This window comes from Spermophilus citellus (assembly GCF_964194105.1).
Source record: "Spermophilus citellus genome assembly, chromosome: 4".
Classification (NCBI taxonomy): Eukaryota; Metazoa; Chordata; class Mammalia; order Rodentia; family Sciuridae; genus Spermophilus; species Spermophilus citellus.
In genome coordinates, this window is record NC_138185.1 from 62,186,351 (window position 1) to 62,204,399 (window position 18,049).

The 18,049-nt window shown below is 42.9% G+C and overlaps 1 protein-coding gene across 2 annotated transcripts in view; it reads right to left on the reverse strand.

Annotated features, from left to right (window-relative positions):
- Window positions 1-18,049, reverse strand: part of ST8SIA2 (ST8 alpha-N-acetyl-neuraminide alpha-2,8-sialyltransferase 2) — a 70,143-nt gene that overhangs the window by 31,293 nt on the left and 20,801 nt on the right. For both annotated transcript variants that reach the window (XR_014021702.1, XM_081292241.1), the window contains exon 2: window positions 3,084-3,146. Coding sequence is in view for 1 of the 2 variants with exons in the window: in XM_081292241.1 (XP_081148367.1) it covers window positions 3,084-3,146 (63 nt within the window). In the remaining variant the exon portion in view is untranslated. The remainder of the gene's footprint in view (window positions 1-3,083; window positions 3,147-18,049) is intronic.

Consider the following 18,049-nt stretch of genomic DNA (forward strand, 5'->3'; position numbering starts at 1 on the left):
GGGAGCTTGGAGTGGATGAAGGAGCTGACTGGCTTTGTGTGCCTGGGATGGATCACAATTCTGGGTATAAACCATCTTTCCACCTGACTCAGTAACACCGGGCATTAGAGGACTCACTTGAATTCAGAGACCTGAAATCTATGCTAGTAGGTTTCTAAGAAACTAGGCTACAATTATATCTTTAAAGGCAGCACGAAAGCCTGGCTGCCTTCTGCTGTATGCACGCAGATGCATTTGGGTCACATCCGAAGTTCCTTTTGTCTGGGCTGACAGCAGGTCCTCCCAGTTAGAATGATAAGTGGATTTGTGATGCTGAATCCTGGGACTTTAAAGAGTCCAAACCAAACATCTCTGTCCTTTCCAAGTTAAAAGAGATGAAATCCTGTTAGTGAGCTATAAACCCAATGTTTCCTTTTCCTTTTTTTGCAGGTAGAGGAGAAATCCATGTGGGGGTGTATATTGTCTCCCTCATTCCTCCCACTTACCCACCTCCATTCCTCAATACTCCTGTCTCCTCTGGATGCTACTACTCATCTCAGATCCAAATATATGTAACTTTGCAGAGGACAGCAATGAAAGGCAGGTGGACTTCTATCATGCAGTCTTAAAGGATTCTATAAGAGGAAACAGAAAAGCTGACCCTTTAGAATTCTTACTGTTTTCATTTAAGAAAGCAGAGAGTAGAGTGGAAGGATTTCATAAGCTGTGTGAATATGAATAAATCGCTTTACCGCTCGGAGCCATAGTTTCCCTATTTATGGAAGGAGAGTGAAGAAGAGGAAACTATCCAACCATGAGGTTTTAGAGTTCTAAAAGGACCACCGGTATTCCCTGCATGTACCACTGGCTGCTCTCTTATGAGGCTTCAGGAGGAACTGGTATGGCTGCATCCTTTTGATACTGCCTACTTCTGTGACCACAGGCAGGGGCAGTGACCTTGGGATTATGGGTTCAGCAGTTATACCCCAATACCCTAAGCTTTACCACAATTTACAGTAGTATAAATGACAGAGATGCTGTAATGTTAGTGGTAAGGACTTGTTAGGACAAACCTAAAGGGCTTGCTGATGCTCTCATAAGTGACCAGGGCCCAGCATCTCATGGCTTTAAGTGGATTCAGTCCTCGTGATGCTCCCCAGAAATTGGGGCATATTGCAGGGGCCCAGTGTTGCTCAGGAAAGAGGCACCTGCAGAGGTAGGCTATTGCAGAGGTTTGAAGAGGGGATCTGCTCAGAGACTTCCAGAAGGGCTTTTCAGACGTATTTGAGACACAAGGTGGTGAAAGCAGGAAAGGGGAAGAGACAAATGCTGCCCTGGAGAGCAGCCAAATCCCATTTCTGTCCCTACTTTCTACTGTAACCTTGGATGGGACCTTGCATTGCTGCAAAATCTTACTGGACCTACTGGACCCTGGCTCTGTTGCTACCTGGCTGTAGGATGTGGGAAAGTCACTTTGGGTTTCTGGCCTCTGCCTTGTTATCTGTCTCACAAGGTATGGATCAGATATCCCCAGGGACTGCCTCTGTGAGGAGTTCTCGTGTGTTCTGTGTCATACAAATACAGCTGGACTGCAGAGCTGAAATATCCCACTTTAGTGAATGTGCCCTTCTGTTTTCAGTGCTCTCCCTGATCCCCTATGTGGCACCTGGGGTATGTTTCAGCCTTAAGCTGTGTCACTTCCCAACTCCCAAAACACACCCTGAGTCACCATTTTCTCATACCACAAACACACCCACAGTGATAATAACAAGTGTCATTGGAGTATCTTCATAAACCCTTACATTCAATAATGTATTGCATTACTATTCTATTTGCATGGCAAGCTGAGGTGCAGAAGGTGACACTACCTACCTGGGGCCCTAGCTAGCAAACTCAGGAGCTGAATCCAGGGCTACCTGGCTTCCCAAGACAGTTCCCACCTCTCCCACTCAATAAGCCCAAACCTCCGCAAGTTACCATGGGGGCTTGGCCTTGAGGGGAAGGATCTTGTTTCTCCCAAAGGGGGCATCTTTCCACAGTGGAACAGAGAGGAATTTAGGCACACATGGCCTTGCCCTTTATTTCTGTAATATTTGCATGGTAGCTTCAAGTGGTCAAGAGGTCACTGGAGATCTAGAAGCAACGATGTCAAGGACAAAAGGGGCAGTTTCTGAAGTCAGTCACACAGGGACAGATGTACTTGACAGGTCTCTTAAGGTCAAAAGAGCCAAGAAAAAATATGGAAAGGCAAATAACAAACTTGTCTTCTGAATAATATGACCTCTCATTCCCAGCATGAACAAAATAAGACATTTAGAAGCAAGATGAAAACTTCAGTTCGAGCAGTGGCCTTTGTTTATGTCAAGTATCTTGGCACTTCCTCCATTGCTCCTTCAGCTTGGGCTTCTGAGACTGAAGGTCAGAGGTATGGGGCACTTGTCATTGGTGGAGAAGGGGACTTAGAAGCACAGTGCAATCACAGCCAGTGGCAATCCTGGGTCTGTTGGCTTGCAGATTATCTGCATGCTCCCCTGCATCAGTCTGTGCCCTAGTCAAGCTCTGTCCCCAAGGCTTCCAATGTAGCATCATCACATCACATAAGATAATAAAGCTCTTTCAGAATTCAGAGTGCACCTTCAATGATCAGGGTTAACATTACTGAGTTGACTCCCTACGTATTTTAAGGGGTCTCAGCAAAGTTCTTGAATGTGTTATTTCCATCTTAACCTCCTGAACAAGCCATCTACCACAATAAAACTGGGTTAAAGTCCTGGTTTCCTTCAGGGTCTCCACTGCTCAGCAAAAATGCAAGTTTCAAGTAAGTTCATTGGTGGCCCAAGCTCTACAAAGTAGGTAGGCTCTTCTCCAGAAAGTAACTCTTAGCCATCTGCGTTTCCATCTCTACAGCCTCTGGACCTTAGACCATTTCATGTGATCTTTCATCGACAGCTTCCCCCCAAAAGTGATTAGGGAAATGCAAAACCAAAGTGAAATGAAACAGATCTATTTGCTAAGTAAGAAGGGCACCATCCAGCAAAGAGGAGAAGCAGATTAATAGCTGCCTTACAGCAAAAACAAATGAACACAAAATCTCATTTACAAACCTATTAGATTTGCTATGTAAGCTGTTCACAGCTGATCTGATTGTACCTCTGCCTCCAGAATTCCTGCAAGACAAAGGAAATGCATTATTTATAAACCCAGTTCTTCCTTGAAAAGCCCTCTTCAATCACCAGGAGACCCCACAGCTCACCTGGAGGCCTACAGAGGGAGAACGAGATCTCACTTTGGATTCTCCAGAATGGGCAACATCCTGGTCCCAGCCATAGCCCAGGGGGGTGGGCCTCCCAGTTCCTCCCCTGCTTCCCATTTGAACCCTTAGAATTAGTACCAAAGTTCTCATTTGAGATTCCCATTTGAGTCTGGAAATAAACCCCATTGGAGTTGGTCTCCCCTGGTTAATCACATAGGACAGCAGGATTCAGCATGACTCAGAGTCTGTTTTAACATGACTTAGCCTTTGCCCTTGCATGGTGCAGCCTCTATTCTAGCACTACTGAGCACGCTTCAACACCTGCTTTAACATGACTCTGCATCTGTTTTAGCATGACTCAGCTCCTGCACACTGTTGCTTTCATTCATACGTGGTAAGATGTCTACCACAAATGCCATAACTTTATTCTCTTTTATTGCTGAGTAATAGTCCATTGTGTATATATGCCATATTTTTTTATCCATTCCTCTACTTAAGGGCATCTAGGTTGGTTCCACAGTTTAGCTAATGTGAATTGTGCTTCTATAAACATTGATGTGGCTGTGTCCCTGTAGTATGCTATTTTTAAGTCCTTTGGGTATAGACCAAGGGGTGGGATAGCTGGGTCAAACGGTGGTACCATTCCCAGTTTTCCAAGGAATCTCCATACTGCTTTCCACATTGGCTGCACCAATTTGCAGTCCCACCAGCAATGTTTGAGTATACCTTTTTTTCCCCACATCCTCACCAACACTTATTGTTGTTTGTCTTCATAATAGCTGCCATCCTGACTGGAGTGAGACGACATCTTAGAGTAGTTTTGATGTGCATTTCTCTAATTGCTAGAGATGATGAACATTTTTTCATATATTTGTTGATTGATTGAATATCCTCTTCTGAGAAGTGTCTGTTCAGGTCCTTGGCCCATTTATTGATTGGGTTATTTGTTTTTTTGGTGCTTAGCTTTTTGAGTTCTTTATATAACCTAGAGATTAGTGATCTATCTGATATGTGAGGAGTAAAAATCTGTTCCCAAGATGTAGGCTTGGTGACTGACTCATAGTGGGGTAGGGAGGGGAAGCATGGGAATAGATGAACTCTAGATAGGGCAGAGGGGTGGGAGGGGAAGAGAGGAGGCAAGGGATTAGCAATGATGGTGCAATGTGATGGACATCATTATCCAAAATACATGTATGAAGACATGAGTTGGTGTGAACATACTTTATATACAAACAGGGATATGAAAAATTGTGCTCTATATGTGTAATAAAATTATAATGCATTCTGCTGTTATGTATTTAAAAATAAAATCAATTAAAAAAAGAAATAAGATTTCTAGAAAGGCTTTCTGATATGCAAGAAGGAATGGTGAGTGAAATATTGAGAAGTGTGTGAGTAAATAAAAATAGTGTTGACTAATGAAAAAAAAAAAAGATGTCTACCACCAGAACTCCAACAGAGGCAGCAAGATTAACTCAACAGTTAAAGATTAACTCAATAACCAACTGTGACAACAATTTGCTTTGTGGTAGCTGGATAAATAATGTTAATGGTGTCACCTTGCAAGGGGTTGGGGGCAGGAGGAAGGTGGGGAGGGAGTCCTTTATTCTTTCCTTTGGTGGAGAAGGTTTTGGAGGAAAAGTGTTCTAAGGCCCTTTCCAGTCCCACCTTCTATTTAACTCTGTCAAATTCCATGGCCTGACACACAGTTTCATCACCACACTTTGCTATCATGCAGGTGCAGGACAGATGAATGTATGTGTCCCTGGGACCCCACTTTGTGTCCCGTGTATGTTTTAGAAAAGTTGTACGTAAGACTAATTATTTTTAATAATTAAAAAAACATTTCCCACCAATTTACAGAGTGTGTGGTTTGGGGAAATACTTTGTAGTTTACTCATTTTTTAAAGGTCTATTTAGCCTTTCAGTCAAGGTATTGATGTGGTCCAAAGAAATAATTACAATCCCTCGGAAGTCATGCATTTGTAGGAACTCTATGATTAAATGAGAATTCTTTGGGGTAAAGTTAAGGTCTAGCTACACTGATTTTTGAGTCTGGATTTTTCTAGCTGTTTTCCTTAGAATTAGGGTACTTATGTATATGTGTCTGTGTGTGTGTGTGTGTGTGTGTGCGCGCGTGCGTGTGTGTTTACATATGCGTGTATTTTTTGGATATATTGAAATGTCTTTTCGACATTATTTGGCAACAGGCAATATCCTCCCATTTCACAGTCAGATGTCTGGACAACAGGACAGGACTCACCAGTGTCTTATCCTGGTGTCCCTTTAGGTTTTAAGTTTCATCCCCCCAAATCTAGTTCTCAAAGACACAGTACCATTTTAATTTAACAGCCGCTACTCAGTTGATCTCTCTCCATTTCCTGTTGGGAGGCAGAGCTCTTGTACTGTCCAGTTGGAGTCTGGGAATGCTCAGCCAGTTCTGGCCCTTGTAACCAGAGTCCACTCAGCTTTTCTGGGTGTGCTGCCCCACAGGTCATCATCCTTTCACACCCAGCCCTGCAACCCCAGCCCTCAAAATCAGCCCTCCTTGTGGAGATAACCTGCTAGGTCAGATATCAAGCTGAGTATAATAATTAAAAGCACAGTAATAGCCCAAGTCTAATGAAAGGTTAACGAGGCAAAAGAGATCACCCAGAAAAGCTACACTGAAGAATTGATGTGTGATTAAAAAATCATTGTCAAAGAGAATTCTAATTACTGGTTTGGAGTAGCTGGTTAACAATCTGAGGTGAGATGGGAGGAAGTCAGTTTGGCCCCCTTCTCTAGACAGCATAACAAGCTTCAGAAGGATTTAGCCAGTGTTTCCCAAACTTCAGTGATTCCCACTTCCCTGTCGACAGCTTTCCCTATTTATCACCCACACACTGTCAATGACTTAACTTTTAAAAAAGGCTCATCTTTAAAAATTTGCCCTTAACCTAAACATTCCATCTGGGAAACACAGGTTTGACATCATGATTACATACTCATTTAAAAAACTCTCAAAAACCATTAATTAAAAAATATTTACCACGGAATTCCTAAAATCATCTACATTATCACAAGGAGTACCAGGAGTACCTGCACACCCTTGGGGGAAGGACTGGATTGAACAGTTAAGTATTTAAAGGAGGCAAACCATAAGAAATTAATAGAAAAAGAAGGATAATACTTATCGAGTCTCTGATGAAGGTTGATGAATGTATGTGAAAGACTTCTTTTTTTTTTTTAATTCAGAAGGATACAAAGAAATCATAGAGAATGGAGATAGATCTGATTTCATAAAAACCTAAAACTGCTTATTCAAAAAGCAAACCTCAATAAGCCCAGCTCAGTGATTCTTCCCAAATCTAGGAGTGTTCCAGGTGAGGCCAACACTGCACCCAACTGAATTTTTTAAAATCATTCATTTTATAAAAGTTTCTTGATGAATACCCCATTTGGGACTCTAGCAAAGCTGGACATATACAGGTTTTGCTCTCATGCAGTACAGCTTCAAGAGATGATACAAAGATCCATTCTTCTTGTTTTTGAGTCAGTTCCCCATTTGGCCTCACTAAGGTATAATCGACAAATAGAAATTAAATATACAGTCAACCCTCCAAATCCATGGCTTCAACCAATTTCACATCAAAAAAATTTTTTTAAATTGCTTCTGTACTGAACGCGTACAGACTTTTTTTCTTGTCATTATTCCCTAAACAATACAACATAACAACTACTAACATAACATTTCCATTAGATTAGGTATTCAAAGTGGAGATGACCTCAAGTATTTCAAAGAATGTGTGTAGGTTATATGCAAATACTGCACCATTTTATGCAAGGGACTTGAGCATCCCTGGATTTTTGTGTCTGCAGGGGGTCCTGCAATCAATCACCCACAGATACTAAGGACTCTGTGCATTTATGATTTACAGTGTGATGTTTTGATATATGTATACGTTGTGAAATGATTAAATTAAACTAATTAACATATCCATCATCTGACTTGTCATTCTTTGATTTTTTTTTTTTTTTTGTGTGTTGGTGAGAACACCGAAGATCCACCTGATTGCATTTCTCAAGTAGACAATACAGTGTTATTCGCTATGGTCACCACATTGTACACAAGATCTCCAGAACTTATTCGTCCTGAAACTGAAATTTTGTACTCTTGGACCAACATTTCCCCTCCCCTGCCCCAAGCCCCTGACACCCAAGTTGAGAGGGAACCAAATGCCCTGCTAACACCTGGCTCCTCTTTCTCTTTTCCTGCCTCTAGGCCAGGCCCTGAGGAATGCTGAAGCCTGCTGACTTGGGCATCACAAATCCCTATATTTTTTATATCCTGTATTTTCACCAGTGCAGGGGTTTCCAACTTTACTTCTCTCAATATTTGGGTCAGGGTATTTCTTTTTTGGTGGGGTTGGGACTGAGGGTGCTATCTGTGCGCTGTAGGATACTCGGAAGCATCCCGCCTCATCCACTGAGTACCACGGGCAGCCCACAGTGTGACGATGAAAATCACCTCCACACATCACCAGTGTCCCCTGGGACAGTGGGGAACTGGCCTTCAATTGAGGACCTTTCCTCTGACTTTTGGTCTTCATCTGGTGCCTCTCAGAAGCCAGATCCCCCCTTCCACCCTGTTGGCCAGCTTATCCATAACACCATTCCATGCTGACCCCCAAACCCAGCCCCAGCACCTCCCTAACAACCACCCTGAGTTTCGGTTTTCAGCTACTTTTCCCTTCTCCTCCCAGAGCACTCCACTCGGTTACAGCATTTGTCACCTTGTTTTCATATTTAACTATTTCACAACCCACAGATTTAAAGAAATCCTGCCCTTTACACAGTCTAAATGCCTCCTCTTACGGTTGAGAGAGTACCGATCGAGGCCTGGGTTTGTATGCCAGAGTCAGCTGCCTCGGCTGCTCCACCCACAGGGTAACTGCTGACAGTAGGATTCACTATGTCTCTTATTTTTTGTGTTCTGATGCATTGACATCTGGGGCCTTGCTGACCCTGGAGGGATTGCTAGGGTTAGCCAAGTCCTGGAAACAGTAAAGGACTGGCCTGGGAGTATGTCTTTCCAATACAAATCTGCGCCCATAACCCCACCAACTCATTTATTGGGCTGTCTCTCAGGGCCACTATTCTCCTTCTTTAATCACTGCAAGGCAAGATTCCAGGCAACTAGGGACAGCCCCCACACCCCAGAACCCATTAGAATTATTCCAACTAGCCAAACTTAAGTCTGCTAACCCTCCCTTGCCCGTTTCTTCCTATGGAAACCTCAAAACCTCAGTAAAGGCTCCCGTCAGTTTTCCCCTCTCCCTCTGCCTCCTGGTCTACCCTGGTCTTCCCTGTGTGCCCCCGCCATGACTTGGTATGCTGTCCCCCTCCTCCAGGGGTCCAGGAGTATAACAAACCATTTTTTTTCAATGGCAGTCATCTCTTGATTTATTGGCCTTCCCACACCTAAATAATAATGAAACCTATATTAAAACGGGGCAGGACCCTGTCTTGTTCACTTTTGTAGCTTTGCACAATGCACATGACCTGGCCCAACTGGGGCTCTGTGGATCCAGTCGAACTTCAACCTTAAATGAAGGCTTTCTGGAGTCTTCCCTGAAGTTAGCATCCCTGTTCCTGTAGGTTCATGAAGTCTGTGCCGTGATGATAGGATGGGGAAGACCATCTTTCAAAGAAAGACTGCAGAAGTTTGGCTTTAGAATGAATCACATGACTTGACAAGGGATTTGTTTTTTTTTTTTTTTTTTGTTTTTTTTTTCACTAATTAGATTTTGTCTCAAATGTTATTAAAATAAGCTGCTACCTGCTTGGTTGAGTGACAGAAGATGATCAGGTGAGAAAAATTTGCTAAAGATAATTCGCAAAGTGCTGAAATCATACAAACACAGATGCTTAGATCATCCAAATGAGAAAATATATGGGAAGGCATTTTGCACACTATAAAGAACTCCATAAAACAAGGTCTAATATTAGTAATAACAACTGTCCATTTGACCCTTCTACAATATTTCCAGCCATAGTGATGACAGAGGTTGACCACTTTAAAGGTCTCCATTTTATAAAGTCAATTTCTTTCCTATCACAGACATGATAGTCCTTCCTAGTAGAGTGTATACTGTAAACTAAGGCAATAAATAAGAACAGTTTGATAGCAAAACATAACACCATGCACAGTTGGATCTGTTTTTTGTGAAAAGCAATTAGCAAACCTGAAAACTGGTTAGCTCTTCATCCGAGCCCAACTGTTTTTTTAAATTCTTATTTTGCCTGTTACTATTTTAATTGAAAAATTCTAAGTGTATGCATTTGTGGGGTACAATGTGTTTTTCTCATCCAGTCCACCACGCACAATTGTGTGCAGGCAAGGTAAAGCGCACCGTCTCGCTGTGTTAAGAGTTCCCCACGTTTGCAGTCTCTCACTGGAGAGTTGGGCTCAGAAAATGCACTTTCAGGAGCTGACAGCTTTAATTAAGAGTCTGGACCCAACTTAAACACTTGATTAGTCTTGAGAGTAGGAGATTAAACTAAAGCACAATTCATGGATTTGAAGATGGTTCTTCCTTCACATTTTTTGGAAGATACTGAATGCTTTTTTTCTAATTTGTGCATAAAAACCACTGCCTGCAGAGACACCAGAAACACTATAAGTATATGGCCCCATGGACATGTGGTAGGGAGAAAAGTAGGGAAAAGGATGATTTGGGGTGAATTTCATGAACTGAGCTAGGGTTAGGAGTTTTATTTTGTTTCAAAGGGTTTGTCCCCCAATTTTTTATTGTGGTAAAATACACACAAAATTTACCATTGTAGCTTTTTTTTTTCAGTAATTACTGGGGATTGAACCCAGGGATGCTTTACCACTGAGCTATATCCCCAGCCCTTTCAAACTTTGAGACAAGGGTCTCACTAAGTTGCTGAGGTTTTTGCTAAATTGCCAAGGCTGACCTTGAACTTGTGATCCTTCGGCTTCACCAACCTGAGCTGCTGCGATTACAGGCATGCACCCCCATGGCTGGCTCTATTCTAACCATTTTTAAGTGTGCAGTTCAGTGGTATAACTATATTCATATTGTGCAGCAATTACCATGATCCCTCTCCAGAACTTTTTCATCATCCAAACAGAAACTCTGAACTCATCAAGCAACTCCCTGCCCCGTTACCTCAATTCCATTCTCTCTTTACCTTTATGAATTTGCTTATTCAAGACATTTTTTGGGGGGGGGTACAGGGATTGAACTCAGGGGCACTCAAGCACTGAGCCACATCCCCAGCCCAATTTTTGTATTTTATTAGAGACAGGGTCTCACTGAGTTACTTAATGCCTTGCCGTTGCTGAGGCTGGTTTTGAACTTGCTTTGAACTTTGATCCTCCTATCTCAGCCTTCGGAGCTGCAGGGATTACAGGTGTGCACCACCACACCTGCCCTTATTCTAGATATTTTACATGGGTAGAATCACATAGTATTTGTTCCTTTGTATCTGGCTTCTTTCATTTAATGTCACGTTTTTCAAGTTCATTCACATAGCTTGGATCCGAAGGCTGGCGTTTGATGAGACAAGTGTAAGAGGCAGAACATCATGTTCTTTGGAGGGAAAAGCACTCCCTACTCCCTGCAGTGTCCAGAGCTAAGGACCTGTGATTTGAAGGAAGAAGAGGGCCCAATATTTGACTAGTATGTGGTGGCTCAAGGGATCCTTGCCCAGAGCTCATCTGGCTAGAAGCTTTCTGAATTTGTTGCCAGCAAATTGAGCTCTGCTGCCCATCTCCTCCTCCCTTTGAGGAGTTGCCTGTGCTTTCTCCGATGAGCACGAGGCCTCAGCCTTGAGTGACCCAGGGTGGGTCCTCACTAGGAGATGGGCAATGATAACTTCATCACCTACTGTGAGTGGGAGGCAGTTGGCATGAGTCTTCCCCTGTAATCTTTGCAGTTCCTTCTGGGTTGGTCCCAGTGAGACGGTTACTGACCTCATGGTATGATCAGCACTAATGGAAACTTTCTTCTAAACCTCCCAGTCATCCTGGCTCAAGGAATTTTCAGTGGTTACTGCTGGGTAGTCCTTGATGGAAGCCTTATAGTTTTCTACCAGGTGGGCTACGGTGATGTGATTGCTGGGGTGATTCGGAGACCTGAAGTTCAAGGTCATATTTTCCAAAGACCTGAAGAAACTCTAAGACCTGGAGGATTGTGCCCATGCTGTTTCCACCTTAAGTGTAGCTGTCCTTGCCAATAACTCCATGGCACCTCTAAGACTCTGCATCCTCTAGGGGAGGAGTTGGCTAACTTTTTTACTAAAGAGCCAAACAGTAAGTATTTTAGGCTTCTATAAGCCAAGAGGAAAAACTGAAGATATTATGCATGTCCTTAAGTAATAAGAGAAACATTTCCACAAATGTTTTATTGATGATGTTAAAAATATAATAATAATTCTTTTTCATACATAAAACATTTCACGAGGTTTATAATGAGAAGAATGCAATTTCTTTTTTGTGGGGTAAGATTTTGATAATTGGGGTTCTGAGTTGGTGTTCCTGTCATGATGATGGAAATGTGGGCTCAATCTTCTGCTAAGCCTTCCTTTGATTCAGAGACACTGTTATCCTCTCTCCTGTCAACTCTCTGGAACGTGTTATCCAAATCTTTTTTGGAACTTATGTTCTACCTTTATGGTGTTGAGAACCTTTCATATGGGAAAGTAGGTTAATAGAGCAAGCTCTGAGATAAGATGCTCTGAGTCTGAATTCTTCCCCAAATAATTACTAGTTGATAATCTTAGCTTATTACTTATCCTATCTGGATAAGCTTACATTTGTTTATTCCTCTATAGAATGAGTAATAGTATCTACTTCCCAGGATTGTTGGAAAGATTATATGAACGAATAAATGCAAAAATTTAGAACAGTTGGTTGTACCACATGTTGCAAATCACCAGATATTAAAAGTCATTCTTTTTTTTTTTTTTTTTCATTTTTTGCCTTGAGGACCACATGATAACAGGCAGGTGGCTGGGTGTGACCTTTGAGCTACAGAATGTTGCTTACCCCATACTAGAATGTGAGGAGAAAGATGCCCCTTTGTGTTCCATAAAGAAGTCATGTTAGCCATATTTTCCTTATGGTTAAGCATGGCTTTCCTAAAGTCTCAGCTCCAACAGGGAGGACCATGAGCTCCTGCCCTACCAGATCATCACCAGTATGAGAACCATCATGGAGAATATTGAAGGTTGGAACTCGCTGGTCACTTCTGTATCGCCAGAGGACCCAACATGACAGCACAGGAGCCCCCCTTGCAATGGCCTCAGTTTTACAAGGAACAAGTGACACTTCTAGTACGTTGTTTGCACAAATGTAGGCTCATTATCTGTGCTACCCAAGCCAACGCTTTCCTCCCGTTCCAAACATTCAACTTCCTGCCCATCAGGTTAGACCTATCAGATTTCCTGCCATGCACAAAATAATTTAGGACACTTGTTCGTATATTGTAAGTCATATCCTGTGCTGGTGCTCTTGAACCTCATCGATACTGAGGTACTGCTGGCCTTGGTGGCTCTGGAGATGAGTGTAGTTTTCAGCCTTGACAGTGGTGTCTCCATGACAGTTGAAATCTCTGGCACTGGGAGGGTACTGCAGAGGCCAACAGGGAGTGTTAAGTCAGCAAGCTCATGCTGTCTTTCATATCCCGAGCTCTCCTTATCGACTGCTCAGCACTTTTCTTGCTATCTCTTCTTTTTCACTTAAATACTAGCTTCATTTGATTTGTCCATTTGCTTTGATTTTACCAAACTTTTGCTTGTTAATCAGCTTTCGTTGGTGTACAAAAAGGTGCCAGTTCACTCTTGGCTCTCTCCTTTGCTCAACTTCAGAAAACATCCCCTAGAACCTAGAGCTTTGATTATGTTCCAGTCAATTTTCCTAGTCTTTACATAAAAGTACTTACAGGCATCTGCACATCAAAATGCAAGTAAACAAGTCACTCAGATGCCAAGAATTTCCCACCATCCTTATTCCCGATCTTTCCTCTTTCTCATCATGAAACTGTGGGTCACTTATAACCAGAGGGTCCACAATATAATTTTTTTTTTATCCAAATGAGAACACTTTCAGAGTAAATGGAGGTACTGACCAGGGAAGATACATTAGCTGGCACTATTAATTCATATAAGGCTTGTCCTCTGATTTACATTCCTGTCTCTTTTAAAGGAGACAGACTTTACATACAGACATTGAAGATTATGCTGCATTCTAAAATCCCTACCATTCAAAAACCCATTAACTGAAGCAGTTAAAACTCCAAGGTGATCCATATGTATGCTGTTGATCGAGCTGGAGCTGGTGAAAAGCTGGAAGAGAAGACGACTTCTAAAGATGTTTGTGGCCATGGAGCCTTTTCTTAGTCCTCCTGCTCTATGGTGAGCCAGGCCTATTGTGTGCGTCCTGGTGTCCTGGTCCTCACCTGCAACAGGTGGTCCTTACCCTCAGCTACTACTGTCCCGTGCATTCAGCTTCACCACCAACCACAGAGACTGCAACCTAGCATAGTCTGGGGTCCTGCTCATCCCAGTATTGCCACAAAGGCATATTTCCTGCACAGTCCATGTGCTCTAGAGAGAGTTACAAAATGAAGACATGCATCAAAAAAGTTGAAGGTGTCCCTCTTCTGTAGAAAGAGGACTCCACTTCCTGCCTTAGAGGGGACTGAGGGAAAGCCTGCTGCTCTACCTGCAGCTCATCCACTCACACCCAGGCAACCTCCAGATTCAGGACCTTTGTACTAGCTGTTCCCTATCTGCGGAATGTCTGTCCCACAGGTAACCCCATGGAATGCTTTTCTTCCTACAAATCTCTGTGCAAATGTCACCTTTTGGCAAGCGGGGGCGGGCAGTTTTCAGAACCTCCAGTTAAAATAGCCTCTATGTAGCCTGACCACTGTGGCTCTCCCCCTACCAGACTCCCAGCTTTAATCTTCTCATAACTATATTCATTTATTAAAGGCATTGTCAGACTCTGCCACTGGAATGTAAGCTTTATGATGAACTCACGGACCTGTCTTGTGGCTGCCATCCCCAATGGTGGGCACAGTATCTCCAGGGGTCAATAAATATTTGTTAATGGGACTCAGCCTCCCGCCTTTCTCTTGTCACAATGAAGACACCAGATGTCCTCTTATCCAACGCAAGTGACTGCTTGTGTTCTGAATTATGTCCCGTCTTGCCTTTTGAGACTCTTATTATTGGCCACATTTTCTCTCTTCCATGTCTTCAACAGCTTTCTTTAGCTATGTAATAATTCTGATATCTACCCTGGGACTAATGTAACTTGGGCTACATTAGTAGGCTCCACACATTTCACATGAGTTCATTTGTACCTTGCAGTTGTCCTGAGGGGCAGGAATGATTATCCATTTCTACATATGAAGGAACTGAGGTTCAGGGCAGGTGAAAAATTTGCCTGGGCTCACAGAGCTACTGAGAAGGTCCACCAGGACTTGCGCCTGGTAGTCTGACTGAAGAGCTCAGATCTTAATTATCATGCTGTGCTGCCAGCTCACATTCAGAGCATTTAAATATATGTTTGTTCAATATTATCTCAATTTTATGCAACAATAATAAATAATAATAATAAATACTATTCATAATAATATTATTAATTACTATTAATATTCCCCTCAGTTATTTCTCTCTCTCACCAGCACATTTGAAACATGTCTACACTGGTAATCTGTTTCTTCAGTCCATCCTCTATTTGTTCCTCTCCAATCTGGTTTGTGTCCCCATCACTCCATCCAAGGAGCTCTGGTATGACACTCTGCAATGGCATTTCTCAGCTGCTATCTTATTTGAACCCCATCAGTGTTCAGCAATGGTGGCCACTTCCTTTGTCCTGGATCTGGGTCTGGTGTATACCTTCTCCCTGGATCACCACATGGCCCTGGGCAGAGCTTCTCCACTTTAAGATTAGAGAGGCAAATCCCTGGTGAGAAGTCTGTGGAGGAAACCTGCTATTGTGAAGAGACACGATGATAATCCCAAGTGAAAGGATGGGTTGACTTTATAGGGAATCAAGATTCCTTCTGGCTCAGAAATCCATTATTTTAAATCATCTCTTCGCAACATTTTAAGGGTCCACTTACAATGACATAAAATACCTCCTTGATTCTTTTGGTTGCCCTCGTGGAAGTTTCCTCAATTAAAATCTTTATACTCACATCCATAAGATTTTGTTCAGTATTACCTTCTATAGTTTTTTCTTTTAAAGTGATAGTTTAATAAAATTTCCAAGTAGAAAACATTGTCATAATTTTTTATATATTTCCAAACTAAATGTCTCCTTCCTGCCACCAAGGTTCACTTCCTGAGAGTGATACCTAAATTATCCCAGGTGACAAGCCTTATTCCAGACAAGCATGTGAAGGAGAGGCAGATTCCAACAGACCAATTAAAATATCAATGACTACTTCATTCGCTTGAGCCCTACCATGTGTCAGGCACTGTGCCAGAGGGCTGATAGATTAGTGTTCTTATTTCTTATTCTGTTTTATACACAAGACACTCAAGGCTCATAAAGGTTATGGAATTTTCCAGGGTCACCCCACAAGTAAACCCACAGAACAGGGATTCAGATGGTGATCCAAAGGTGGCCAAACCTCGTGTGCCTGCAGAAGGCTGTCCCTGCACCTGCCTTTAACCTATGGCAGTTAAGAATTTAATAGACAGTAAAGGGCATACCAAACAATCAAGAGGAAGGCAAAGGTTACTCAACAAATAAGTTATGAGACTTGGTTAGCTAATTAAGAAAATATTCAAGTTAGACTCTCTACATACATCACACCAATAAGGTTAAAACATGGCCGAGACATTAAAAGCTATACTTTGGAACAGTTTCATATGAAAATTCACTGAATCTTCCATTGCCCAGTTATTTAGTCTCCATTAATGACAGTCACTGGGCCTCTTGCTGCATATGCAGCATTAACCTCAACTGTCATTTTCCCCTTTTTTATTGTAGAAGAAGTATACTGCCACAAAACCTTAACTGAAAGGTTGGCAGCCCTGAGAACTTCTCATTTCATTCGTGTCGTCTAGTATGGATAAATCCATGCTCTTTCAAGAGATACAGAATGCCTGTCCAACATGCCATGCTCTGCTCTTGAACCTGCCTGGTGGGGACTTAAAAGGCCTCTGCATTCAACCTTGCTTTCTTCCTTCCTTTTTGTTCCCTTCTTGATGGGCCTGCATTCAGACACAGCATCCCTATTAACGTCAGCTGCAGTCTTTCATGAGAAAATTCCTGGAGGGTACCTGGGCTGGAGAAAACTTTGAAGTTGCTTTTCTCTGGGTGTTTGATGTATCTCCTTCATGACCATGGCTGGTCGTAGGGAAATGGCCACATGTTCTGCTCTGGTGGCCATTATGGTCACTACTCAGGAAGACTCAGTGTCAGAAAAAAAGGAGGATGGGTAGGACCATCAGTTAGGAGACTGGATTTCTGGTTCCTGATGGACTCTGGTTTTGCTGCTCTGAGCCTCTCTCAGTCCTGATGTCTTTGTAAATGGTAGGACTAAATTGAGATGCCCTAAAAAGATGCCCTTATGGTTTGGCTATGAGGTATCCCTCCAAAACTCCTGTGTTGATGCAGGAATGTCCAGAGAAATGACTGGATTGTGAAAGCTGCAATCTAATCAGTTCATTCCAGTTTGAGAAAACTGACTGGGTGGTATCTGCAGGCAAATGGGGCATGGCTGGAGAAGGTGGGTCACTTGGGCATGCCTTGGAAGGATGCATCTTTCCTGAGGTCCCTTACCCCTCCTCTCCCTCCTTTCTGGTCAGCCATGAACAGAGAAACGCTCCTGCACCATGCCTTTCCTCCATGATATTCTTTCTCTCTCCGGGCCAATGGACTCAGCCAACCATGGACTGAACCTTTGAACCATGAGCACAATAAACTTTCCCTCCTCTAAGTTGTTCTTCTTAGATATTTTGGTCACAGAGATACAAAGTTGAATAACACAGATGTGCATGTCATTTGCAGTGTTGTTGAAGGTGACATTACTGCCCAAACAAACCAGTTGCTGCCTGTGGAACCTGACCAGTCCTCTTGGAACAGCTGTCCCTAGGGTGGTTGCTTTTCAACAGTGCTGACATTTAGGGAGACATCAGAAGTCATGGGGGAAAGAAAATGGTGAGGGTTAACCTTGGTAAAACCATGCTTCCTGATGCTCTGCTGTTTTCTCAGATGATGTTCTGGGGACCCTGCCTAGAAGGGAGTCTGCCAGAGAATAACTTGAGCATTTTATTTTCTTCACATGAGAGGCACATCTGAAAGTCACATGGCAGATAGGCCAGGCATGCCCACAGTCCACAAGGTTGTGCAGAACAGAACCCCAATGGGACCCTTGTGTAGAGACCCTTGCAGTGGGGTCTGGTCCCTTCCTGAGCAGGTCCTACCACAGGCTGGCTTCAGGTCAAGTCTTTGCTGTGCCAATGAACTGAGTGAGACCCCCAAACTATCCTTTAGGCCATAGACTTCTTCCTCCTTCATCCTATAGTGACACTTTCTCCAGGTTTTCTTTGAACTTCTCTCCCCCCTTGTTCCCATCCTTTCCCCTGGATGTTGGGGTTGCTCCAAATGCTGCCTTATATGGTTGGGATGCTAAACCCCAACTTCCATTGTCCATCTATATGCTGGTGACTCTCTGATTCACCCCTGCATACCTCATTCCTAACACCCTGGCTCTCTCCATATACCTCACACCATTTCTCTTTCCTGCTCTCTCCTGGTGTTCTTGCAGAGGGTGGCACCCC